This window comes from Ambystoma mexicanum, chromosome 12, assembly GCF_040938575.1.
Source record: "Ambystoma mexicanum isolate Mex_15411 chromosome 12, UKY_AmexF1_1, whole genome shotgun sequence".
In the NCBI taxonomy this organism is placed as follows: Eukaryota; Metazoa; Chordata; class Amphibia; order Caudata; family Ambystomatidae; genus Ambystoma; species Ambystoma mexicanum.
Window position 1 is genome coordinate 163047583 of NC_090936.1, and position 26768 is coordinate 163074350.

The window sequence follows — 26768 nt, forward strand, 5'->3', positions numbered from 1 at the left end:
AATTCAAAGCGCAGCTAGATACAACAGTTGAAGGATCTGACAAATGTTAGGGAGAATTCTCAGAAATGTGCTAATTCCTCTCTAACTTGGAGACCTCCAGCACTTTTGCTGGACTGTAGGACTTTTTGATTTTTAACCTGGAGAGAGTGGGACCTTTTTTCCCCCACTCTCTCGTGTATTTTACGGTGATTTGATCACTGTGGTTTTTTGGTTTTGGAGTCTGACAAACTCCATAGGCATCATCTTTGCATTGTGACACACTGCACCTTCAGTGCAGTGGCACAGGGAAGTCTTACAGATTTCCAAAAGGTTTAAGTACCTTCTCTCGATGAAACTACTGTTTCCAAAAGCAGTAAAGTGAAATTGACTTTACTTACGTTTATAACTTTCTAGACCCAGCACACACTATAGGGTGCTGGAGGGGTTACTTAGTATCCCCTTTGTCTAGTTTCTCATGTAACATTTGTTACCCTTTCTACAATTAATGGCTGGTTGCAGTGGTTTACCTTTTTATTTATTTATTTTTTTAAACTTTTATTTTTGTTGGCAGAGGCATATAGCATACACATACATCAGAGGAACCGGTAAGTTCAATACATGCATTAATGAATACAGTAGCAGGAAAAGACAGTGATTTAACAGGTGGAGAGCAAGATATCACGATGAATCATAAGGCATCAGTATATTAATGAGTGCTCCAGGAGGACCCACCTACGGAGGAGGTCTCGTCCAGGCTATGGAGGTAACTGTTGAATTCAGTCCAAATGTTTTTAGGGCGAGAACGGGCTGGGATCATACTAAGGTACTCCTCTTCACAATTACGAGACCAGGTGAGTAGATTTAACCATTTCTGGAACGAGGGGGTGGGGGGGGGGAGAGGAGCTCTTCCAGTTCTGTAGAACACACTTCTTGGCCACTATGCAGGCCACATTCAGAAACCTGGCCATATGTTTAGTCCTCTCAGCCTGCCATACTCCAAATAGAATCCCCATCGGGTCTGGGTCAATAATAGTATCAATGATTCCAGATAGTGTCTCCAGGATTTTGCCCCAAAATTCCGCCAACCTCGGACACCCCCAGAACATGTGTAAATGATGAGTGCTCTCTGTTCCACAGCGGGGGCAGGACTGCATGGGGGTTAGAGCAAACCTGGAGATCCTGTGCGGAGTATAATATTCTATTTAACAGTTTGTATTGTATGGTTCTGTAGCGAAATTTGAGGGAGACTGTTAGTGTGTGAGCACATTTCCCACCATAAACGGTCAGTAAGTTCCACGTCCAGCTCTGTCGCCCAGTCATCCCGGGCCCTGGAGGGTCGGGGCACCCATCAGCAAAAGCTTGTACAGCGAAGAGACCACCCCACGGGCGCCACCCCAGTTAGCAATGTAGGCAATCCCTGGGGAGTCCGGGGGTTCGTTAGGAAAACCAGACCAAGCAGTTCGGAAGGCGGCGCGCAGTCTATAGAATTGCAAATATTCCAATGCTGAACCTGAATGGGCCTGCCTCCATGTCTGCAGAGTTATAATCTGCCCATCTGGATAGAAGTCCGTTAGAGCGAGATACCCCAGGGCCTCCCAGTGTCGCGCCAAGGCTGCGTCATGTGTGGCTTCCAGCCCGGGAAATCTCCAGGCGGGGAGCCACTTGTAGTAGGGCTGCTGTTCCTCACCAGCCTTGAATATTCGACCCCAAGCAGGCACAGTGGTCCCGACGGGTCGATGGGCGAGTATGGTACATACTGCTGGTGTAGTATTAATGACATTACGTTAGTGTCTGCTGCCGCCAGCATCTCCAGTTTAATATGGGGGCGGGGAGGGTTGTCCAGGATAACAATAAGAAGCGAATTGCGCTTGTGCCGCGAGCCAGTATCGCAGCGGGTCAGGGGTGGTGAACCCCCCCCCTCTATCGTAGGGGAGTGTCATGTCAGACCATTTCTTGCGTACAGCGCGCGAGTGCCATAAGAACTGTGCTTACAATTTGTGCAATCTTGTAAAGTATTTCCTCCCTGGCCAGACGGGCACGTTACTGAATATGTACAATAGCTTGGGGCGAGTGCCATCTTGATGAGTGAGAGTCTCCCGGGAAGTGACAGTGGAAGAGGGCACCATCGCGTCATTTTGGCCTCGGCCTGCTGTGCTGCGGCCAGGCAGTGGTTTACTTTTAACTACCATTGCAAGTTTTTACCGTGGGCTGCGTTCGCAGCTGCAGTAAAGCACCCATGGGTGCCCATTTTGTCAAAATGGCCCCGGTCTTCTTTTTTCGGCATTTCTTGCTGGAAAAAGGTCCTTGAGATTTACTGTGCGTGCCAAACCAGGTTTGGTCCCTTTGTTAGTTTTGTCTTTGGCGGGATTCACGAGTGAAGGCCGCCTCTGGCTCCAGTATGTCTGGCAGGGGCAGGAATTGAGAGGTGCCCAAAACTCCCTGTGCTTAATCCCCTTGGTTACAGGAATGCACCCAAAGGTTATTGGCCGGCTGGTTGTACAACAAGGACAGCCACTTTGCTGTGTGATAGACAGCTGGGCTGGAATGAATGGGAAAAACCTGCATAAAAGGTGAGGCTTTCTGGCTAGGAAGGCAGAGTCGACCACTGGACAAAGGAATCCGAAGAAGCTGGAAGAGACGCCTGGTGCAACTCCTCGACCCTGCTGCTGTGCTGAAGCTCCAAATTCACCTTGACTAGAGAATCCCTGCAAGGACGACTTCTCCCTTTCAAATGGTGGGACCAATCAACTCCAAATTGAACTCGTCTTGAAGCTGGCTTTACTTCCAATGCGACTGGTGGTGGAACAGAAGTGCCAGGGAGAGGAACACCAAATCGAGTGGATCGCTTTTAAGTCAGACCCGAGCACCAGGAAGATCCTCCGGACTCCCCTGAAGCAGGACTAAGCCTGAGCCACCGCAACAGAGTGCTGGACCCCAGATGTAAGGAAAGTCTGAAGTGGTATCCGAGAACCGCAGTGCTGCTATTTGCTGTCCAACGTGAGGAAACTCTGATGTGCCACTGAATTGAAGTTTGCCCATTGCTGCTGCTGCCCTTCCCATTGCAGTTCAGGGGTCCCCAGACATCCTCCCTCTTGTCCCCATGACTGAGGTCCAGGTACACCAAGATCTGCAGAGCTGTACAGGAACATAAGTCAGCTGCAACCATTTCTTCTAACCAAAGGTACTGTAAACTCTAAGAGAACTTACCTCTTGTGGTGTAGCCTTACTTGTTCTCAGTTGAGACTTGTCTTGGTTAACCTTGCAGAGCTGCTTACAGCTTTGCCCCTCATAAGCCTCCCAGCTTGTGGCCCTACATTGATTCTACTTGTTCTACTTAGACTTCTAAAACATTGTGCAAGACTTTTACTTACCTGCAAGAAGTGCTTCATCTCATGTAGACTGTTGCTAACTTATTAGCTGGCCTGGCTCCCTGAAATACTCTTCTTCCCTCTGACTTTGTGAGTTTACCTTCCCTCCAGGAAAGGGTTAATTTGCTTTGCATTGGGGGGGGGGGGTTCAAAAGTACTTACCTGCTTCAAAATGTGTGTGATCCCTTGTTTTATTCTTAAACCTGTCATGGCCACTTGCCCAGGATCACAAGAGTGGTACATCAAGTGGAGGGAGCAGGGGGCATCACTGGGGGGGGGGGGGGCCTGGTTGGACACAGTCCTGGCGCCAGGCTCATGGAAGGATTTAAACAGGACATTTCTGTTACAGGCAGAAGTGCTTAGAATGAACAGGAACTATTTTATAATGAGCAAGAATACTCTCAAGAATTCTCATTTGTGTAACGAAGTACGGGTGTGGTCTCCATCTTCATCTGCACGTGCATCCAACTTCTAGGAGTGGCAGGGTGTGACATGCATAACTTTGCTAAGGGGCGTGGCCTTAAGAGCTCAACTATAAAAGCCAGCCCAACCCCAAGGCACACGCTTTGCGTTATTCTGAACCTCCGTGCAGCATAACACTCACCGTCGCCTGGGATTCATCTTACCTGAAGTTATCCTGCCATCTGCATCCGTGCTTGTCACTGGAGAATCCTGCTCTTACCTGAACGCTTCCTCCTGGCACCGCGGCTCAACTGCAAACATCTCGGAGCACAGACCTCTTCCACCTCGCACCGCGGCTCACCAGCAAACATCCCGGAACGCAGACGCCATCACCCAGGCACCGCGGCACAACGCACCCCATCCGAACTCGCAGCACCTGTAAAGAAAAGGCAAAAGACAAGGTTAGACACTTAACAGACATTACGTTAAGGACTTGCTGTCATTAAAACCTTGCGCCTTCCCTACAGCCATCACTCACCTGCTACTGAACATTGCGGTCGTATCCATTTTCCACTCAGCCGTGTTCTGCGCCCCCACAGCCGTTGTTAGGCCACATTTCCAGGTATTTGGGAGAAAACGGAGAGAAACGTTAGTGCAAAACAACCACATTGAGAGCAATAACATCAAGACATTGAGAGGGAAAAGACAAAGGCATTGAAAGAAAGAGGGGAAAAACACAGACATTGAGAAAGCAGAAAGAGGAATTTATTCGCAGCTGGACTGGACTAGTACTCTGGAATCAGTGAAGGAACTAGATTCCACCAACAAGCGCCCCTGCCAGAAGTAGCAGAACAGAGAGCTCATCATTCAGATTAATCAGGTGAGCCTTATGGGCCGGTATGTGCCCACAGAAATCGCACCTTGGGTCGAAGGGGTTGGGAGATACCACAGTCATCTACGAGCGCATTCACGTTTTCCCATATCCACGCAGGAGCAGTGCCACCAATTGTCGCCGCCCATAGCTGATCCGCAGGGAACGAAACCAGAAGGGGGAGATCTAACACCAGGGAGGCTACAACGTGCCCCAACGCCTCCGCAGAGACCAGGGGAGCGTAAAAAAAAAACCTTTTCTTGACACCAACTTCAGTATTGCTCTAAATGTACCACTGATATTAATGTCCACAGTGTCCTAACTATTGAAGTCACCTGAGAGTGTAAGACGTGCCTGTGTGCCATTCCAAATGGGTATTTGCTGATTTAGAGAAACTAAGTGTGTGTAATTTGGAGTGTCTTTGTATGTTACGTTACTATTATATTGCCCCTTCTGAAGAAGGCTTATTCAAAGTGACTGTTAAATAATTGTTTAATCAAGAAACCTTGTGTGTAAGTGTTTATTTGGATACCTGTCACTGTGAATATCTGTGTAACTCGGTATTGTATGAAAGGACCGAAAAAAAAGGTCAGACTATACAAAAAGTCTGAAAAATGCATACCAGCAAAGGTTCGAACACCAAAAGTTCGAAGCTCTGATGGCATGCATTTTAGGTAAGTAAAAAGAAAAAAGACTGCAGCAGTGTCCACCACAACACCCTGCTCACCATACTATACAGTATAGTGAGCGGGGGACACCCCAGCTGCACACCTGAAAAAGGAACAAAAAACAGGGGCTGCAGAGGTTTCCCCGCAACACCCCGCTCACTATACTTAAAAGTATAGTGAGCGGGGGAAACCCCTGCAGCTGCCCGTAAAAAAAAAAAGGACCCTCCGGCGCTGGTTCCCAATCACTGAAGTGGCGCCTCAGGGACACAGCGTGAAGAAAAGGCAAGTAGGGCTTGGTCATGTTGGGGGTGTGGGTGGTGGGGGTTGTGTCCGTTGGTGTGGGTGGGGGTGTGGGTATGTAGTGGCTTGCAGTGTATGTTCGCATGGGAAATATACAAAACTTTTGAGGTGCGTACATTTCTCATGCAAACCTTTCCGTCACAGACTTTTCCATGACGGAAAAATCTTGCAGCTCCGTATGACTCCCCTACTGCTCACATTGACCCATCTTGAGTTAAGCCTGGCTGCTCAGCCACACTACCAACCTGTGTAGTACAGACTTGTACCAAAGGTTTGGTTCCTATTATCAGGAGGTCAAGGTTGTTTTGGTGCACCCAAAGGGTACTGCTCCAAATCTTGCCTAACCATAAACTACAACACAAGCTATGCACCCAATTGGTCATGCCTTACCTGATAGTTGCAGCAGGCAGGATTTGGGGTAATGGTTTGCTTGGCACGCCCGAAGAAAACAGGCAGATGGGTGGTGGATGTGCCCAATGAGGGCCCCTTTGCTGGCTGCCTGGGCAAGGATGCTCTGGGGTTCTCTGATGAGAGTACTTCCTGGAGGTGACGGGCTGGGCGTGTGTGGGGAGGAGAAAAAGTGGACATTTTTCCTTAGTTACTCTTGAGATTGTTCTGTACCCATTAACCGTTTTCAGCCCTCAGAAGAGTAACACTTACTGCTCAGTCAAATTTACCAGTGAGTGTTTTTGTGTACACCATACAAAATCCACTGAAGGTTGGTATTTCTAGAGCTCACATCAGTTTTGGTTTGGAAGAAACCACCCATAGTGGTCCCAGAGGATGTTGGAGGTCACGCCCACTTGGGGTCCTTTTCGTGCCATATGTTTGCCTTGATGCTGAACCAACAACTTTTTCTGGCAGCATTTTCTTAAGCCGCCTCCTAGCCTCAATCAAAATGCCCTTTGATTCTTCAGGGAGTCTTGCTAGGCCTTCGCTGTTGATTACCAGTACAAATATTTGAAGTGAAGTGCTTTGATAGATGCGAAGCTTGGATTGGAACAAGTGAGTGTGTGAGTGAGTGTGTGTGTCTGTGTCTGTGTCTGTGTCTGGTAAGGGAGGGCGGGATGTTGTGAAGTGCTTTGCTGGATCAATGGATACGAGCTGGTCTGGAATTCATGAGGTCAGAGAGAAAGTTGATGGGTGGAAACATTGATGTAGAAGTGAGGGAATGCATGTGTGCTGGCGTTTAACCCAGGCAGTTGTAAGATGTGGTCTTGCTGCTGGGAGCCAGTGGGAACTCTCATGTAACTGAAGGGTAACTGGAATAAAACATCTAACTGTTAAGCAACTTACCTGAAGCGTCAACGTTTTCTTAATGATCCTCTGGGAACATTATATTTGAGTCTTACCTTCTGGGCTGGGGAGCCACTCTGGATAATCTACAGATCCATGATCTTTGGTTGCTAGAGGACTGACAGGACCATGTAAATGTGTTGACCCCAGGACTATCTTCCTGGTATTGGATTCCTTCCTGCCCAACATCATAGGGAAGATGGGTTTGATCTTGACTGACACCACCAGAGCCATGTTCTATTTGAACAAACTTGGAGGTACTGGATCTCCTCCTCTAGCCTGTGTTGGTGTGGAAATGTGCAATTGGGCATGCAATGGATTATCATTTTTTGGGGTCTTTGAACAAAAGGGTGCTCCTCCACAGATGCCTCTCTTCCACCAGCCATGAATGGGATCTTCACACAGATGTTCTTTCCTCCCTTTTTTTATGTAGGGCTTACACAGTATACCTTTTTCCTATCCTGCTAAAAAGCAAGAGCTGCCTCTTTGCCTGGTAGAGTCCTGGATCATTGGAGGATGCTTTAATGATTTCATGTGAGAATGTCGGTCTCTGCTTCTTTCTCCCTCTTTTTCACAGGACCAGACTCAAGTTTTAAGAAGTGTTGCAAGACTTATACAACTGAGTTTCTCCTAGTATCCCCTGCGTCTTCCCCTCCTGCACATTAAAGAGTGACTCCACCCTCTTGGAATCACTTCAACCCTGGTGTCTTCTGCAAAATGTCTTGTTTACTCTTTATTCTCGCTTGAACCTCAAATCGGCTATCTTGTTTTTCAGTTATCCCGAAAACTTTTATTCTATTGCTGTTCAGGTCTTAGAATTGGAAGTCAGTAGAGAAACTATTTAGATCACATTTCAAAATCTTCTACATTATTCACAAGGCAGTTGTATTGGGCCGGCCAGTTTAACTTGCTGACATGGTAGACCTCTCTGGTGGATCAAGGCTCACTAAAGCCCCAATATTTTGCAGTTAGTCATTCCTTGTTGTAAGTATTCAGTAAAAAAAAATAAAGTGAAGCTTTTTCGTCAGCTACTCCTCGTGCTTTGAACGCCCCTCCTCTTCCCATTTGTCGGCTCCCTATTTTACTTGTGTTCAAGGCGGCCCTCAAGACCTATTTTTCACCTTTCTTATTTGTAATGTGGCCCTTAATTTATTTTCTGTATTTTATGATTTGTTTCTGCTGATTTTTTTTAAACCTTCTCCATTTTTGTATCTGGATTTCATCTTCATTTTGTAAACTGTGCTGTACAGCACTCTGCTGCCTTGCGGCCAGGGCTGCACTTTATACAACATTTAAGTGGTCAATAATATTGTTTTTTTTTGTTGAAAATAATTTTTGGGCCCCCTTGTGGCCAGGCAAGAGTCATTCTTTTTCTTTGGTTAACTCTAGGCACTCTGTCACAAACCATTTGAGGTGATGGCTCCTGTCGATATACGGTTGTGTCTTGGAGAACAGATTTGCTTGTGGCTATCACCTCAGACAGGATTGGAGAGCTGTTTTCCACAGATACAATGTTGCTCTCAGGACTCAACCCCGCCCCCCCCTTTCTTCCAAAGCTACTCTCAAAATTTAATTTATATCCGGGAAATTACACTGCCTAACTTCTTTCTGATTCCCCCATCAGAGGCTGATGAGACTCTACATGGATGTTTGTAGAGCCCTCAAATTCTATCTGGGCAGCACTAAAGAATTCTGCTCCTCCAACAGACTTTAACTTCAGAAGCCCATCCCAAAGGTCCTTTAAGAGTATGCAGTGCAAGGTTACGCAGTTTCTGCGGCTCTTCAGTGCCATGTCTCCTGGGAGTTAATCGCCAAAGCTGCTGCATGGGTGACTTCACCTGCCTTCTGTACTGCATGTACGTTTGCACAATGGCCGATGATAGATTTGGCCACACAGTGCTAAAATATTTTCAGCTCAATTAAGCATAGGTCAACCTCGCCCTTTAAGAGATGGTGCTTGGGAATCTCTCGGTTATGGTGGAAAGGGAACTGGATGTAGTAGTAAGGAAGTTACTCAGTGGTGTAACTGCTGTACTCCTAGTTCAGATTCGTGTTTCATCCACACACCCTCTAAAACGTAGCCCTGTCGGGTATAGCCTGTGTGAATGTAAAGGACTGGCAAGTGAACCAGAAGTTGCTGGCTGGGGACATGAACCGAATGCTATACATGAATCCAGCTTTGCTGCAAAAAATGGGACAATGTTTTTTCTTCTAGTGCAAAAGTGTGCGCTGGCCCAGTCCGGTTGAACGGAAAGCTCTAAAAGTACCGTGGACGGGACTATGGACAAGTACAGTAGTTGCTTGATAGGATGAGTAACTGTGTTTTTTTGGTCTGAGTTAGTCATTCAGCCTTCATTTCTCCACCCTTTGGATTCTTGCTTAGTTGTGAGAATGGATGGAATTGGCTTGGGCATATGAGGAAGTTTGATTTGCTCAATGTAGTGAGTACTTTAATCCTAGTTCATAGTCCCCTTTCCACAAGACAGCCTGCCCTATGACCACCTTACACGTGTTAAATGTCGTAACATCTGCTGCTACAGGGACTGTTGGTTGGGAGCTGGGGAGCAGCTCGGAGGAGGAGCCTGCATCCACCTGGGCCTGCGCTTGTGCAATCAACTAATTCCACTGAGCAGTGTGTTCAGGACCCCCCATTCCTGGTAGGCTGCAAGTATGGAAGAAAGGGGCCCACAGACTAGGAGAACAGTAATCACTACAGTAAGTAATTTTAAATATTTACTTGGGCAATGCTAGCCTATTGCATGTTACATTATGTTGTATGGCTTTATTTTTGCTCACATCTGCATTCTTGAATTACTTTTCTTGAAGGTGCACTGGGCCTTCCAATGAGGGGAATGACGAACAACACTCCCCAGTTAAGTCGGAGTTTATCGCAAGGCAATCAGCTACCAAGCCATGTAACGCCAACAACAGTGTCGCTTCATACGCCGCCATCTCCAAGCAGGTACTTTTTTCCTAAAAAATGTCTGCATTTTGTATGCATGTTGATTGCTGTTCGCAAACAAAAGAACATACAGATGTTCAGGAGGCTTGGGGAATAATGCATTTTTTGCTATCCTTGCATCCTTCACAGGGCAGCGTGTTGCCTGGAGTTTCTAAGAAAGTATAGGAAATGTTTCATTTTATTTTGAAATCTAACTCCAAGGGTCATTTTCCACTTGCTGGGCACTATGACATTGCAGAGACTATAACTGAGATCAGCAAAGAAATCTTTGCAGGATGCAGCACCGTTCTGTTTGAGTCCTGCCCAATTTTAGTAGTTTGCCCCACTTCCTTGTAGTAATCAGACCCCCCCCCCCTAACTCCCAGGTGGATTGCGGGTTAGTTGCCTGGCCACATTTCTCCTCCACAGTTCCTTGTAGCATTTACCTTTACACAGCATTGTGTTTGGATTTAGGGACTCTGCTCCGCTTTCTGGTTTTATTCTTTTTTGTTTTTAGTTCACCATTCTATATGTCCACCCATGGTGGGTAGTAGCTAGTTTCTCTGCTCCTGTATTGGTCACTGGCATCATGCGACTGGTGCTGTTTCTATGTAGCTGGCACAAGGATGGTAATCCTGTCTGTGCTTGGAGCTACTAGAGCACCCAGAACGTTTACTACAACCTGCAAGTACTAATGGAACAAAACACAATAAGCTCTTTACTGTTCTTTCATACTCTGAGATTGTTTGCTTTGTTGAACAAAAATACTGAGCTGGCATCTGTAGAGGGTGAACCTTTAAGGAAGGATGGCCCTTGATGTGCCCCTTCACACACTCAACCGATTAGTTGCTTTTACCTGTCTGGCACTCGTTTATAAGCTCTAGTGTACATTCTGCAGTTACACTTTTGTCCCCTTCTGGGGCATTTTTCAACTATACTTATCTGTTGCTCTTGATCCAAGTAGCGTACTATGAACTGTCAACATTTCTCAAGTGGTCCAGCATCAAGTTTGCCAGCAAAAAGTTAGTGCTGTGATAACCGTTGTCCAACAAATCGTATTGTGCATACAGGATATTTTGTTATGTTCCCTGAACTATGGTACGTTCCAAATAACATGTACAGACACTCCTTGCTATCTTTAACCAGCACTTGAGTAACTTCACAGATCTTAAAGTACCACTAAAGCAAAGCAGCAGAAGGATGAAACCACTGTGAACTCATGGAAATTAAATGCACCATCCACAAGCCAGATGTCTGGTGCAAAAATAAGTCTCATTCCCATCTCACCGTACTTTATGGCGCACGAGACACGCTCTCGTAAAAATAGCCAAATCCTTGTACTGTCCGTAAACGAACACTTTAACCCCTCCACCTGAACAAACAATTCCGCAGTTGGTGTAAAGTGTAATGCCCGAAATAACTCCTATTTGAGATTTTGTCAGTGAATGAGTACTTTCATTGAAATTCAGCCACACTAAATCCCCTCCCACAGCCCCTTCTTACTCCCCTATCCAATCCCAGCATGGACTGTACTTCAGCTGCCAAAATTCAGGGTACCCTTCGACAAAAGTGCTCTCCTTACATTCCTCAGACCCATCACATCCAAGGATGACATCCTCTTCCAATCACCAAATTAAATGCCTGGGGCAGCACCCACTAATTTCTCGAAATTGGCTTAATACACAATAAAGATTTTCCATAATAACTTACTAGAAATTCTTGATTCTATTAAAGACACGGAGGCGAGCATTATGCTTCGTTCTTTTAATTATATAAGAAAGCTCAGCAGCAAGGTATCTTTGCACTTACATCTAACAAAAACTCATGTTGAAAGTGCATTAAACAGATACATAACCAAAGAACATTAGAGTACACAAATAGTTCATAACATTAGCAGTACAAGGGAAAAAAACTCCAAATCCCATGATGCTCCGAAGGTCATCAGTGTCCAATGTCACGTGATACTGCTCCTCCAATAAGTGTATAGGTGTTCACATAAACAGTCCTGAACAAAAAACAACTTCCTCTTTCGAGGCTGCGAATTTGATGTCTTTGATGATCAACTTTAAAGCACGCTCAACCAGAAAAAGATCTGTTAATGCGCAAGTCGGTGGACTTGTCTATAGAGGCTGTCAAAATAAAATTTAAATGTTAGCTTCTTGCGTATAACAACCCTAGTTCCCTTGTAGGGGTTGGAGATAAAAGCATCTTATTACTACGCAATAAGAGGTCAAACTAACAGTTTGTAACGGTACCAGCATTACTTTAAGTAGCATACAACAAGCTTTTCTTCGAAGGGTGGGATAATGCTTGCCTCCGTGTCTTTAATAGAATCAAGAATTGCTAGTAAGTTATTATGGAAAATCTTTATTCTATGTCAAGACCGGAGGCTCACATTATGCTAGTTCAAAGCTTACTTACCACTATCGAAGCAGGCTGCTCTACTGGTTTCAAGTAGAATTCTTTAAAAATCGATTCGCCTGCCCAATCCGCCATTCTCATAATCTCCTCGAGACTGACGCCAACTTGAAAAGCTTTTGAAGCCATGGCACCTCCGACTGTATGGGCTCCGAACTGGAGTGCATCTATCCCCGATTGGGCTAGAGTCCAACGCACCAAGCGAGCCAAGGTAGGGGCTGAAACCGCTTTGAGGTATGCGAATAGCTGAGGAGTTGCCCGGTTGGAGAGAGTCTAAGCAGAGCTGTTACTTCCTCATAAGCTTTTAAACTGAACCACGCAAAGCTTGGGCTGTTCTCTAAAGGCCGGGTAAGAGATCACTCTTGAATCACATTTAGTTCTCCTTGTTATGTGAAAGACGATACCGTCCGGAGAAAAAGACCTACCCTCTAGATCTAGAGCCCTGACGTCCGATAACACTCCTGCAAGAAATCAGACAAAGCAGTGTTGTAAGCTTGCTGGAGAGTGCCGTGCGTGATAGCTCTTCATTAGCTGGCCAAGAGAGGAAAAGATTGAGCACTTTATTAACGTCCCAAAGTTTATTGTAACAGGACGAAGGTGGTACTGCAAGACGGATACCCTTTAGCAATCTACAAACTAAGTGATGATCTCCTGCTGGAACCCCCTGTATGAAATTGTGCCCTGCAGAAATCGCCGATTGATATGCGTTTATTGTCCTGTAAGCTAGATCTTTCTCTACTAAGGAGGCTAAAAAATTTAGTATTTCTTCTAACGGCGCTGAAACTGGATGCACGCTTCGGTCCTGGCACCACGACCTCCGGGTATTCCAAGAATTGGAATACTGTTTGCGTGTGGCAGGGGCCCAACTCTCTTCAATGAGGTGAATTGCTTTGCTGGACATCTGTGAGGTTCTCCATCTTGCCCTGAAATCCTCCAAGCTGCCAGAGTCAGAGACCTGGAGACTAGCAGGGGGTGAGCTTGTCCCCACGGATCTACCATGAGATCCCGATGCCGGGGTAGAAGGATTGGAGAATCCGTGGAAAGTTCCCAAATAACTGGATACCAGATCTGAGAAGGCCATACTGGGGCTATGAGGACCAGTTCTGCTCTGTCCTGACGGTGCTTCGCCAGGGTCCGCGCTATCATTGAGAAAGGGGGAAACGCATAGAGTATCCCTTGCGTCCAAGGCTGTAGGAATGCATCCGTCGCTGATGCTGCTGGATTGGGCCTCCAACTGTAAAACACCAGTAGTTGTGTGTTGAGCCGAGACGAGAAGAGGTGTATGGATTATGGGCCCCAGTTTTGCTGCAAGCAGATACATATATCCTTCTCGGGACTCCAGTCGCTGGAGTAGGCGTAATGGCTGGAGTGCCAATCCGCTATTACATTCTTGAGACCCGGCAGATATTCTGCTGTCACTGAGATCTGGTGATCCAAGCAGAAATGCCAAAAGTCTTTGTCGAGTTCTGCTAGCGGACGAGACCTGGTACCACCCAGATGGTTTATGTATCTCACGTCAGATACGTTGTCCATCTTTAGTAGAATGCAACAGCTCACTTTGTCTTTGGCGAAAGATCAAATTGCGAATGATCCCGTGAGGAGCTCTAGACAATTGATGTGCATATCCAGCTCCTGCGGAGACCAGGTCCCTCCAGTGGCAGCTGTGCCACATCTTGCTCCCCATCCGGAACGGCTGGCATCCGACTCTATATCGGGAGCAGAACCGAAAATGGCTCTGCCGTTCCAGGCCTCCATGTGCGAAAGCCACCAATTCAGTTCCGTCCTTGCTTGTGACGATAGTGTCAGTCGTTGAGAATAAGAAAGACTGCGCCTCAGGTGTTGGCCTTTTAGTCTTTTGAAATTCCCGGAATGTAGGGAGCCCAGAAAAAGTGCTTGGATGGACGAGGACAGGAGGCCTATTACACTCGCCAGCTCCCATAGAGAGATGAAATCCTTCTGTAGGAGCCTGCGAATTTCCCTTTTGGTTGAATGTATCTTGGCAGCTGGAAGACGAAGCTGCGAATTCTGGATTTCTACAATGAACCCAAGGAACTGCATATTCTTGGTGGGGCAAAGAACCAACTTCTCCCAGTTGATGAGAAAGCCGAGACTGTGGAGCAAGTTTCTGGTTAGTTTGGTTTGTTCTTGCAGCAGCTCTCGAGATTGAGCCATGAGAATGTCGTCCAGATAAATTATCAGGCGGATGCCTTGCTCTCTTGTGTGCCACCACGGGTCTCAATAGTTTGGCAAACGCCCAGCGGCTTGCGTAGCCTGCTAAACATGTATTCCGTTGTCCCGACTGATGGCTGCCAGTCAGTGGACCTAGGATGTATCAAATCCTCAGGGTCGAACATTCCCTCGGTAGGGCGTTGTTCCCTGGTGTTTGCCTTGGGGATGGGGGCTGCCGCATTCCCCGGGGTCGAGGGTTTCGAATCCCAAAGCTCGGTGTTCTCTTCTGAGGAAGTGTGTGATGACTCTTCGTCATATAATCCCGAGTTTGCTTCATCTTGTATGCCCTGTTTGTCTCCCTCCCGGCTCGAAGGTCCAACACCTCTGTTTCCTTCCTCGGGGTTAGAGGGTCTTTCAAAGGAAGGAGTTACCTCCCTAGTCATGAAGGCATGTTTCAGCCGTCATTGCAGCAGTGGCAGGTATCAACTAGCTCGGAGAGAGGGGGGAGGGGCTGGTGGGGGGGGGGTCACAGAGCTTTTGCTCTTACGAGCCGGACTACTTCCCCCTTGGGTAAGGGGTTTTTCTCTTTTGCGTCTTTTTACCTCCCTTCGGAGAAGCACCTCGCATGCGCTCTTCCATGCGCTGCTGTATAGGCAGAAGCATACCTGTTACAGCTTTCTGCACGCTGTTTTCCACAGCGGATCCTAGGACCTTTTGTATTCTCCTTTCCATAGCCACTTCATCAATATAACAACTGTCCTCCTGTTCCTCTGACCATTCCTGGTTAGATTGAGGACTGTATTGAGCTGCCATAATAAATCCTTTTTTTGCTGGGCTGACGACCTTCTCTCACTGACCCAGATGTCGATTATGCAAGGTGTATGTGAACAACAAGCAAAGTCTATGAAGCTTAGGAGAGTTACCTCCACTCACTTCCTTGCAATGGAGGCTAGGCAGACCAAGCTCCGTGCTGTTGGTGCTGCTAGCGATCCTTCTTTCTTCTTTTTATTTTTTATTTTTTTTAAACGCTCACGAAAAGGAGAGAGAGAGAGAGACGGAGCTTGCTCTGGCGCTCGTACTCGCATCAACCGTTATACACTTCGACGGAAATGCTCGTACGAGCGCCAGAGCTTGAGAAAGGGACCGTGGGCTCCACTTGGCGCCCCGCTGGCGCTTCGGGCCCTGCGGACACGTTCTCCCCAGAGCCCGCATGTAGAATTCCGGGCCGGGGCGGCGGATTAAGTAAACAGAATAAAGTTTGTCACGACAAACGCTTGTTGCGTCCGCATTCACACCGACGTCCGTGAGGCCGCTGGCGTTGGTGTACAATCAGTAAAATAGAAATAAACACCAAGCTTACTTGCCGTATAACAATGTTACTATATATCCATATATAATCAGTGAGAAATGAATATCAATCATGAAAAACTGGTAAATATTATTAATGATAAGTCCTTTCTTATTCAGAACTGTTTATTTCTTGCTGTGAGCAGCAAGGAAAGAAGTTGTTTCTTGTTCAAGACTGTTTATGTGAACACCTATACACTTATTGGAGGAGCAGTATCACGTGACATTGGACACTGATGACCTTCGGCGTATCATGGGATTTGGAGTTTTTTTCCCCTTGTACTGCTAATGTTATGAACTATTTGTGTACTCTAATGTTCTTTGGTTATGTATCTGTGTAATGCACGTTCAACATGAGTTTTTGTTAGATGTAAGTGCAAAGATACCTTGCTGCTGAGCTTTCTTCTATAATTAATTAAAAGAATGAGAAGCATAATGTGAGCCTCCGGTCTTGACATAGAATCATGAGGAGGTGGGAACAGATCACTCGCACCAATGTGAGTTACCCCACAGGTCCCAGTCTCCCTTGCCAGTCCTACTCTTGCCTCCGGGCAGCTGTACTCTCCTTGACACTACTGCACTTGGAATATGTCCCATGAGAGGGGCAACCACTCTGCACTTAACCCAGGCCCCTGCTACTGGGCGCACTTGTTCCCCTCCCCTGCACTTGCTGTCTGCACACTTGCATGACCTTGAATGCACTAGGCCTAGCAAGATCGTTTGTCCTGGCCTCCCTTTGTCTCTCTTTTGTCCAACCATCCATCAATCGGAATGCCGCCAGGCCTTATACGGTAGTTTATTGATTGTATGCTCTTTCCTTCTCCTCCCTCTTTTCTCTGCCTCCCTTCTGTCATGCACGCACTAAAAGAAATGCCTCAGGGCTAGTATGCTAGTTATTTTTTTTGTTAGATCATTCGGAAACTTCAAGGCCTATGAATGACTGCTGTATTCCCTTGTTCCCTTCCTGCTTTGAAGCACTTCACTTGTGTATTAGCGCTTTAAAAATTTACAATTTAAAAGACATTTTTTATTCTTAGCTAAGCAAATTGTGAGGTTTTCTAAGATGATTCACAATAAACAAAGGATTGCCTGCTTGCCAGGGTAAAGTTGCTGAACCAAAAAGTGAGTCGTCATTAATGAACAACAGCCTATTTGACTGTGCTGTACACATTGTGGTTACAGGGATAACACCCCATCATACCGGTGGATCGAAGCAGTGTCCCAATTTTTGTACTTGTTTTAGTCTGCTCTCCCTGGTTTGATTTTAACCCCTAAATTACTTCTTGTTTCTTTATACCTAATGTTCTAGGTTCCGGTTAGGGTAAAAACACTTGTACAAGTGCTAGAGGAATATCGAACATATAATGAGATTGTCTGGTTGGGTGAATAACTGATGTGAAATGGGATACAAGTACCCAATGTCCTCATGACCATGAACAATCCCTATTCTAACTCCGAATGCCCATACACAGGAAATTGTTCTTCAGTGGTGTAATTTGCATGTCATTTAGTGACCTTGAGTCTGATAGAGGCTCTTAAAGATATAAGCTTGCTTTGCATCTTCCACCAGGATGTCTGTTTTTGAGGACCCAGGCAGGCTAGTTTTTCTTTTTCTCCTCCGTGCATTCTGGCTCTTGGCACCTTCTGGGCCCAGGCATCGAATTGGCTCTATTCTCACTTGAAAGTCTAAACTTCTTTCTGTGGCTTTGCCACCTCTTATCCCATTGTTCTACTTCTCTGCTACATCACTCTCTGCAATGCCATCATAACCCTCACACAGGGTATTAGATTGTGCTCCTTTTTAAAAAATATAGTTCTTGGCATGAACTGTTCCTTTTTGAGATCTGATTATTGGGTCTTTTTGTTTGTAGACCTCCACTTTTCTCTACGGACCGAAGCATCTTACTGGTGGTCCATCTTCTGGGACTTGCTGACCAGGCGTGTACTAAAGAGAATTCCTGACTATGTTACTAAGCTTTTTTCCCATCACTTTCTTGGAGCCCTGCTGTGATATGTTACTGTCATTTGTAACACTCCAATTCACCCAAGGGCATCTTGGCGTCAGGATTCCAAAGTGGAAACCAATAATAGCGACAAAAAAAGAAGGGTTTTCAGAGCCTGCCGATAATATAGATGGTTTTGAATCCCCTTCAGGGTCACAGGCTATTAATTCCACAGTTTAGCGGCCTCAAAAGTGGAAGCTCGACCGCCCGCCTGGGACAGCCGGATTTTGGGAATTGCCAACAAATTGGCCTCACTAGAATGGAGCAATCTAACAGGGATTTATAGATGAAACTTTTCTCTAAGGTTCTTGGCTCCCTGCCCATGAAGGGACAGGTGAACCATACACAGTGATTTTAAATGTTATTCTCTGGGCTTATGGAAGCCAATGCAGGGCCCGCAGCACAGGACTGATATGGGCTCCATACAGAGAATTAGTGGCCACTTGTGCTGCCAAGTTTTGCAATAGTTGGAGCCGGTGAATAGAGCCAAGAGGTTGGGTCAGGTAACAAGCGTTACAATAGTCTATACGACTAGTGATCAATGAAGCCACTACCAACAGCTGCAGGTGGGAGGGGAGGAAGGGGAGGAGCCCCTTCCGGAGTACTCTAAGAAGAAAGCGCCCCATCTTACATACCGCACTCACCTGCGGAGAAGCGGAGAGCGAGGATGATGGAAGCACCCCCACATTTCTGACAACCGTCACTGTTAGGCAAGATTGTATGCAGTACACTTTGAGTGCACTACAACAACCCTGACCTCCTGGCAATAGGAACCCAACCTTTGGTATAAGTCTGTACTACACAGATTTGTAGCTTGTTGAGCACTCAGGCTTACCTCATGAGGGGTCAATGTGAGCTGTAGGGGAGTTACAGAGAGAGTCAGTGACAAGTATTCAAATAAACTCTTACACACAAGGTTTCTTGATTAAACAATTATTAATTGATTTAACAGTGAGTTTGAGTAAGCCTTCTTCAGAAGGGGCAATATAATAGTAACGCACAAATACACTCCAAAATACACACACTGAGGTTTCCTAAATCAGCAAATATCCATTTGGGATGGCACACAGACGCTGCCTACACCCTCAGGTGACTTCAATAGCTAGGACACTGTGGACATTAATATATCACTGTTGCATTTAGGGAAATACTTAGGAGTATGTCAAAGGAACAGATTATCAGAATAAAACAAGAGATCTCATAAATATTCTTAAGCAGATAAGTACTTTTGGTAACCCCCCAATGTAAAGTAAGTTAACCCCTTCCTGGAATGAAGACCAAACACATTGTCAGAGGGAAGAAGAGTCGTTCAGGGAGCCAGGGCAGGCCAAAGTCAATTGGACAAAAGTCAAGGTGAGCTGAAACACTTCTTGCAGGTAGGTAAAAGCCTTGCACAATGTTTTCGAAGTCTTTGTAGAAAAGAAGATATATATTTTTAATTTTTTTCTTGAGTTTGGTTATTCAAATGAATGACTGCAAGAAAGATAAAAATTAATAAGATAAGCAACTTAGTATATTTATATATATAAAAAAGAAAGAAGAGTATCTACAGAGAAAAGAAAATTGTACTATCTTCATTATTCATAAACCAAAAAGAAAACCAGCAGAAACAATGACTATTTAAAATTTCCCAATCATATATCTAAAAAAAAAAAAAACGCAACAATAAAAGCTGCCCAGAAAAAAGATTTTTGGCTCTTTTGGGGGGTCGAGTATGTGAAGGAGGAATGAAACGGGGTGAGGCCATTCTGTTCCCCCCTTAAGTGACATTAGATATGTGCTGAGGGAGTTGCTACCTTATTAGATTACATCGTTCCAGTACCTGGACCACAGCGATAGTAAGAGCTGTGTCGTGCCTCGAGATCACTCTGTTACAGAATATCTCATTCAGAATACCTTCCACTCTGTGTGAATCTGGCGAAGAGCGACAATCTCAACTGCCAAGTGCCCTCACAATCCATCAGAAGATGCTTCAAGCTTTGATTGCCCGGGATGGAACATATGCTGCACAATTTGGTTGCATCATCCCCCAGACCCCTTATGGCGAGAATTTTCCGTGGATGGATCAAATTAAGGTGGACTTTAATGAAGTGCTGCCTGATTTTCCAGTCTGGAAATTTCACTAGGTATCTTGGCAGAATGCCCACTTTTTTGTCTGCTGCCAGAAACCTGTTCTGTGGAAGAACAGAACGCATGTCTTGATTGAAGCTCTCCAATCCATTGTTTCGAGGGCTGTTTTTTTTTACTTTCATTGGATTGGTGATCAGTTTCCAGATCAGCGTCAGCTTTTGAAAGAGTTTTAGTTGTCTTGTGAACGAAGTGGGTCAGTAATTTAGAGTTGCAGGTTTCCAATGGGCCCTGATGTCTTCATGGAGTGTGTCTTTCTTTGCTGTAAGAATTTGTCTGTAAAGGGAGACCAATTTCCAATTTGCCATGGTCTACAGTGATTTCAAGCCCAGTTCAAATCTTAAAGTGGGCATTGAAAGACTAATTGAAGATCAAGAATTCTCTTCCAAACCGAACCCTCAAGTTTTTGCCAGTAAGTGTCCCAAAGCTGGGGGTTTGCTTCAAGCCCCGTAGAGGATTACTGGTATGACTTTTGCTATATCAAATTTTCTCAGTGGTAGGATCGAGAATTTGCAGAATTTGTAGTGGATCTTTTTTCATTTGTGGAATCAAGTGGTTAATTTTGTTGTGTACATCCTGTTCTACCTTACTTATTGTGGGGGAGGCATGTATTGTGCAGTCTAGGTACGACACTTCCTCCACTCTAGGGATGATCTGGTTGTCCAGTACCCAATGCGTAAAGTTGACCTGTTTTCGTGGATGTCTAAAGACTACGATTTTAGATTTCTTAGGGTTAATAGTGAGCCCGGTCTCCTTGGCATATTCGCTAAACTTGTTTGAGACGTTGTAGCCCCACTGCTGTTATCCACCAGAACGATATCGTCGGCGTAGGCCAGACAGTAGACCTTGTCCACATTGATCTTTGGATTGGCCAATGCCGCTGGTTGCAGATGGGGACTCAGGTCTGCCAAATATAAGTTGAAAAAGAAAGGTGCTCCCAGACAACCCTGTCTGACTCCCTTCTCAATCCTTATGAGTCCGAGAGATTCCTCTCCTCATCCATGCGAACCCTCAATGTGGTGTTCCTGTGCAGCTTGGCTAGCATCGATACTAAGCCTTCTGGAGCTCCCAATTTCCTCATCTTAAACCAGAGGCATTCCCTGATGGCCATGAAATATCGACCCAAGACCCATGCAGCTGCAGTTCTCTCTTGGCCATGGCATTCTCACTTATCCGGTTGAGAGCTAGCCCGTTAAGGGATGCTGACAGACCTCTCTTGAAGCCAGTTTGGAAATTCGATAGAACCTGCGCCCCCTCTGCCCACTTTTCCAAATCTCAGTTGGATTTTCATGAATAGTTTACCTTCAATATCCAAAAGGGCAATTGGGCGGTAACTCCTTGGTTGTAAGCGATCTCGCCCCATGAAGAATGGAATGATTATTGTTGTTTTCCAAGAGGAGGGTTATTTTTGTGTCCTCAAAATCTCCTTCAAGAGCCAACAAAGCAGTCCTGTCCAAATTTCTGTGTTGTACTTAAGGACTTGATAAGTCAAACCGTTCGGCCCTGCTGCCTTTGACAAAGAGGAACCAGCAATTAACTCTGCTGTGTCCTGTTCGTCGAAGGGCAGACGCCATCTTGCCCCGTTATACCCTTTCCCGTAATCTTCATGGGTTTGGTTTTACAAATTTTTGGTGAGGTACTCAATCCATTTCTCTTCGGATACCAGATTACCCTGAATACTGTTGGTATTTTTCTATGCCTGGTTAATGATCGCCCAGAAATTCCTAGTGTTATCTTTACATATTCCCTCAGCATAAGTTCTCCATCTTTTTGACGATGCAGGGCCCTTCTGCCCTATGACCATTGCTTAAACTCAGAAAGCAATTTTTTCTTTTCTTGTTTGTATGCGTCTAGGCTGAGATTTAGTTTCACAAGCTTTCACAGCTTCTGGCTATGAATCTTTTTGTGAAGCCAAGTTTCCTAGTCAAGGATGTGACTATGATGATACGTCTCCCAGGCTTCCTACACTAGGCGGCAAATGGACCAAATTAAACAGTTGCTCGGCTGGCAGTTTTCCTGGAATCCTAAGAAGTACTAGGATGGTAGTTGAGCTCTTCTGCCTTGTTGCTCTTTTTTTTAACTTTACTTCTACCTCAGGAGTGTTGTAGCCCTGGTTGTAATCAGTTTAGGGCGGGATCTTCCTGCTCCCGCTGGAGACCCTTATTGTGGTTTTTGCATGATGGGTTTTTCCCCTTCTATCACTCTGTCCACCACATTCGCCAGTCTTCTAAATTCCTCCAAGATAGATTCCGAGAGAGGGGTATCATCGAAGTGATTTATTAAATCTTCATTCCTCTCCTTTCTTTCTGTGGAGTTGGAGATTGAAAGAAATCAAAGTAGGGCCACAAGCTGATTAGGCTTGTGAGGTAAAGAAGCTGTTAGCAAATCTACAGAAGCAACCAGGACAAGTCTCCACTGAGAACAAGTGAGGTTACACAACAAGAGGTAAGTTCTCTTATATTTTACGGTACCTTTGGTTAGAAGTAAAGGGCTTTGGTTGGCTTCTTTTCATCTGCAGCTCTGCATATCCTGTGTTCCTTGGCCTCAGTCGTGGGGACAAGAGGAAGGATGTCTGGAGGACTCCTGCACTACAACGGGATGGTCGGCGACAGAAAAGGGCCAACTTCTTTTCAGTGGCACTTCGCGGTTTCAGCTCCTCGTGTCTCAGCAAATAGCAACACCGTAGACTCTTGGCTGTCGAGATGCATCTGGGGTCTAGCACTCTGTTGAGGTGGCTCAGGCTCGGTCAGTCCTTCTTCCTGGGAATCCGGAAGATCTTCCTGGAGCTCTTGGTCAACTTAAAAGCAACAGACACAATCTGGTGTTCCTCTCCCTGGCTCTACGGTTTCCAGCAGCAACTGCAGTGGGAATTGAACCAGCTCTTAGAGGATGTCCAGGTGGCTTACTTTGGAGTTGATTGGTCCAACCATCTCAAGAGGAGAAGTCGTCCTTGCAGGGCTTCTCTAGTCGAGGCGGATTCAGAGCTTCAGCACACCAGCAGGGCTTCACCGGGCAAACCAATGGTGCAGGAGTTGCAGCTGGCGCCTCTTCCAAGTTCTTCAAATTCCTTCGTCTAGTGGTCGACTCTGCCTTCCAAGCAAAAAGCCTCATCATTTTATGCAAGTTTTTCCCATTCATTCGCAGCCTAGCTGTATCTCGCACAATAGTGTGGATGTCCTCCCAAGTGCAGCCAGACATCCAATCACCTCTGGGTGCATTCCGGTAACCAAGGGGATTGGGCACAAGGAGTTTCGGGCACCTCCTTTGCTTCCTGCCCCCGCCAGACACCCTGGAGCCAGAGGCAGGCTTCTCTCGTGAATCCCGCCAAAGGCAAAACAAACAAAGACCAAACCTGGTTTTGCGCGCAGAGTAAATCTCAAGAAGGACCTTGCCACAAAGAAATGGCGAAAAAAAAAAAGGCGCTGTTAGGGAGAATTCTCTATTTAAGCTGAATTTCCTAACCTAGTGAGTCCCCCACCAGCTTTGCTGGATTTGTGGAGTTTGTTTTTTTTCATCCTGCCAAGAGTGAGACTCTCTTCCTCCCACTCTTGGACATGATTTGTGGTATTTATTTGAATGTTAATGTGTTCTATTGGCTATGGGGTCTTTTACTCCATAGGGTCTCATGTGTTTTGCTATGTGTGTTACACCGCACCCTCTTTGCCGTAACACTGGGGTGTCCTAGGTGACCCCCACCATAGACTCCATACCCTGGGACTGACTACTGTCTCCCAGGGCATGTAAAGTCACCATTGGCTTTACTAGACCTAAATTTACTAACGGAACCAGTGCAAACCATCCCTTTGTGGACGTACTGGTAGGGGTAATTCGATTACCCCTGGGTCTGTTCGAGGGGGCACTGTCCCGTCCCCCCCTCGTCGAGTTTTGGCTGGTGGCAGTGGATACTACTTTTTATATTCGACCGCGAATATATTCCTATGGGATTTTTCCCATTGTTCGAGGCTAATACTTTTTCTATGTAGCCTCGGTCATACCGCCGGTTGATTGACTTAAAATAAATTCACCGGTTGGTATTTTCTGCCAGAACTCGGTTTTTAAAATGGCGTATGTGTTCGCCTCTGTAACTCCAAACCAAAGGTTGAGCCCTTTGTTCCACTTTTGGCAGGCTTCTGCACAGAAGCCCTCCAGAGTGGTGCCATTCTGTCTGGGTACCACAGTGGTTGTAGGAGGGGGTTTAGGCACCCTGGACCGAGTTGCCTTGCCAACTCAAGTCGCACTCTGGTGTGATTGGCCCAAGTGGTGAGCCGCTCCGCTCACCACTTAGCATGTTTGATTGACAGCTAGGCTGAATGAATTGGGGTTTTCTACATAAAAGCAGGGCTTTGGGGACTGGAACTTGAGAAGTCGCCACAGGACCTAAGAATCCGACGAGGGTAAAGCTGAGCCAACCTGCAACGACGACACCTCCGGTGGAGCCCTGCTGAACCGACTCGCCACTTCCCAACGACAGAGATCATCTCCCTGCTGGAGAGTCTTCTTCCCTTGACTGGTGGGAACAACCAGTTCCTTGCTTTTTCTTTGCTTCCAGGACGTCTAGTGGTCGACTTGCCCGTACTGAGCACCCCGGCAACCGTATAGCCACTAACCACTGTATCATGACCGAAAGGTGGTGCCTTGTGACTGAGCACACCGCGGCTGGTCTCTTCCCTGGTGGTGCAACGATCTTCAACTTTCCTCTACGACGAGATCATCTCATCTTCTGGCAAAGCCCCGACTTGCATCCACCACCAGGAACAACTGCCCCGCCGGAGCTGTCTCTCCACTTTCAAGGTACTGTGTCCGCCTGGCTTCCCTTGAAACGGTTAGCGTGAGGTGTCTTAAATCCTTACCTTTCCACTGGGTCGCCTCCAGACCTTAACCTTTGTTCTAAAACTGGTCCAACCTTGCTGTGACATTTTGTTACAAAGACTTGAAGTGCATTTCCACTGTGGTACTTTTAGGACATACCGCCTTGCCTCTCTCCGAGTGGGCCTGGTCTCTGAACTTTGATCTACAGTAGACCCTGCCTTGCTTGCCTTGCATTTGTTTCGTAAAAGTGTTGGTACTGAGTTGGTTTCATACCCTGCCTTTTTCTCTCCCTCTCTAAACGAATACTAGAGTGCCATCTAGGTTAAAGCACTCACCTTTGTCTGCAAATAAGTGGTGTCTTTGAACCTAGACTTGTCGAAATATTGTTATGGGATTTATATATACTTATAGTAACTGTGATTGAAGTTGTTTGCCATATTAGTGCCAGTGTGTTTTTCATAGATGTGTTTTTAAATAAATAATTATATATCTTTACATCCAAGCTCTGATCCGTGTCTGCTTGTTCTACTGTGTAAATTGCCCTATTTTGTATACTCCAAATACTGCCTAACTCGTCTTGAGAGAAGTCTGACTGCTCAGCCACACCTACCAGGTAAATCTGGGTGGTGCAGACTGCTACCAATTGGGTTTACCGCTAACTCCTGTAGTCTTAAACCTTTTGCAGTGGTCCCAGAGGGAACTGCACAGGTTTCTGCCTAACAGGCGCCATTTACGGCAGCTGTGAATGCAGCCCGGGTAAAAGCACACCATGGTATTTAAAAGTAAACCACTGCCACCAGCCATTCCTCAAGGAAAGGGTAACAAAAATTTTACATGAGAAACTAGACAAAGGGGACACTAAGTAACCCTCCAGCACCCTATTGTAAGATAGTGTGTGCGGAGTCTAGAAAGTTACACGTTAGTAAAGTCAATTTCACTTCACTGCTCTTGGATACAGTAGTTTATCCAACAGAAGGTATTTAAACCTTTGGGAAATCTTAGACTTCCCTGTGCCACTGCACTGAATATAATGTACTCTAGATAAAAGTTATGATAGTTATCTAGTATGTTTATGCTTGCTAGCTATGATTTGATGTCGATATGTGTATGTCCACCATACCCGCTTTGATCCTCAACCTTGTAACTCCGTGGATAACTGTTTAATTATGGCGCGCACAATAAATAAAAAAACATACAAACAAGGAAGAAACCCTTGTGAAAGATCTTTTTGTTTTGATACTTTGGAAGCTATCCGGCCCTCTGCACCAGGAGGCAAAACCACTGAAGGCCTTGATAAAGATAGGAACTGTTTTGAAAGGGCTGAGCCCGAACGAGGGAGATCCAGGGGTGAAGCCATCACGCAATGTGAACTGTGGAAGGAAACTTTCATTTTGTGAAGTGGAACATTGTTTTGTTATTGATGGTCTGTCCCTCGAAGGTAAGAGATTTACAGAAGAAACGAGACTTGGCCATCAACGGTCCTGATAGCTGCCAGTGGAACTGTGGTCTCGTGCAGGGGAAACTCAAGCTATTATGCTCCAAGATCCCATCTTATCCAGTGCTTAAAACATGGTGACGGGAGACCCAAGCTGCCGCATCCTGACCTGTTATTTGTGGACACTTGTTTCTTTTCTTGAAAACGTTCCCACACCCTTGTTGTATTAGTTGTAAGGTTTGGCAGTAGGTTTCCTAGTATAGGCCTTTTTATTTTGACACAACGCCACTAGGATGGCCTTATTTTCATTTGTTAGCAGACGCTCGCTTGCATCTTAGATTTATGTTTAGATTAGGCATTTTTCCAACCTGCATACAGTTAAATAAACACCCTTGAACTGTGATCACATGTCTCTTTACTGATGCCATCATGAGTTCCTTACACCGACACAGATGACACCAAAGGAAAAGAAAGCAATATAAAGCAAAAACTGCATTGTCCCCCGGTGGCCGCGATCCATGCGAGTTTCTGCTCGTGGGACAGGGACTCCTGTTCCATTCGTTCTGGGTCCGGTGCAGTCTCCCTGACTCTGGCCTTCGTTCCTTTAATACGCCAAGGTGAATGCCTGTTCGTTG

At 45.9% G+C, this 26768-nt stretch overlaps 1 protein-coding gene across 9 annotated transcripts in view; it reads left to right on the forward strand.

Annotated features, from left to right (window-relative positions):
* Positions 1–26768, forward strand: part of CNOT2 (CCR4-NOT transcription complex subunit 2) — a 1422938-nt gene that overhangs the window by 631763 nt on the left and 764407 nt on the right. For all 9 annotated transcript variants that reach the window (XM_069628237.1, XM_069628243.1, XM_069628241.1 and 6 more), the window contains one exon: positions 9711–9846. In XM_069628237.1, coding sequence (XP_069484338.1) covers positions 9711–9846 — 136 coding nt within the window. The remainder of the gene's footprint in view (positions 1–9710; positions 9847–26768) is intronic.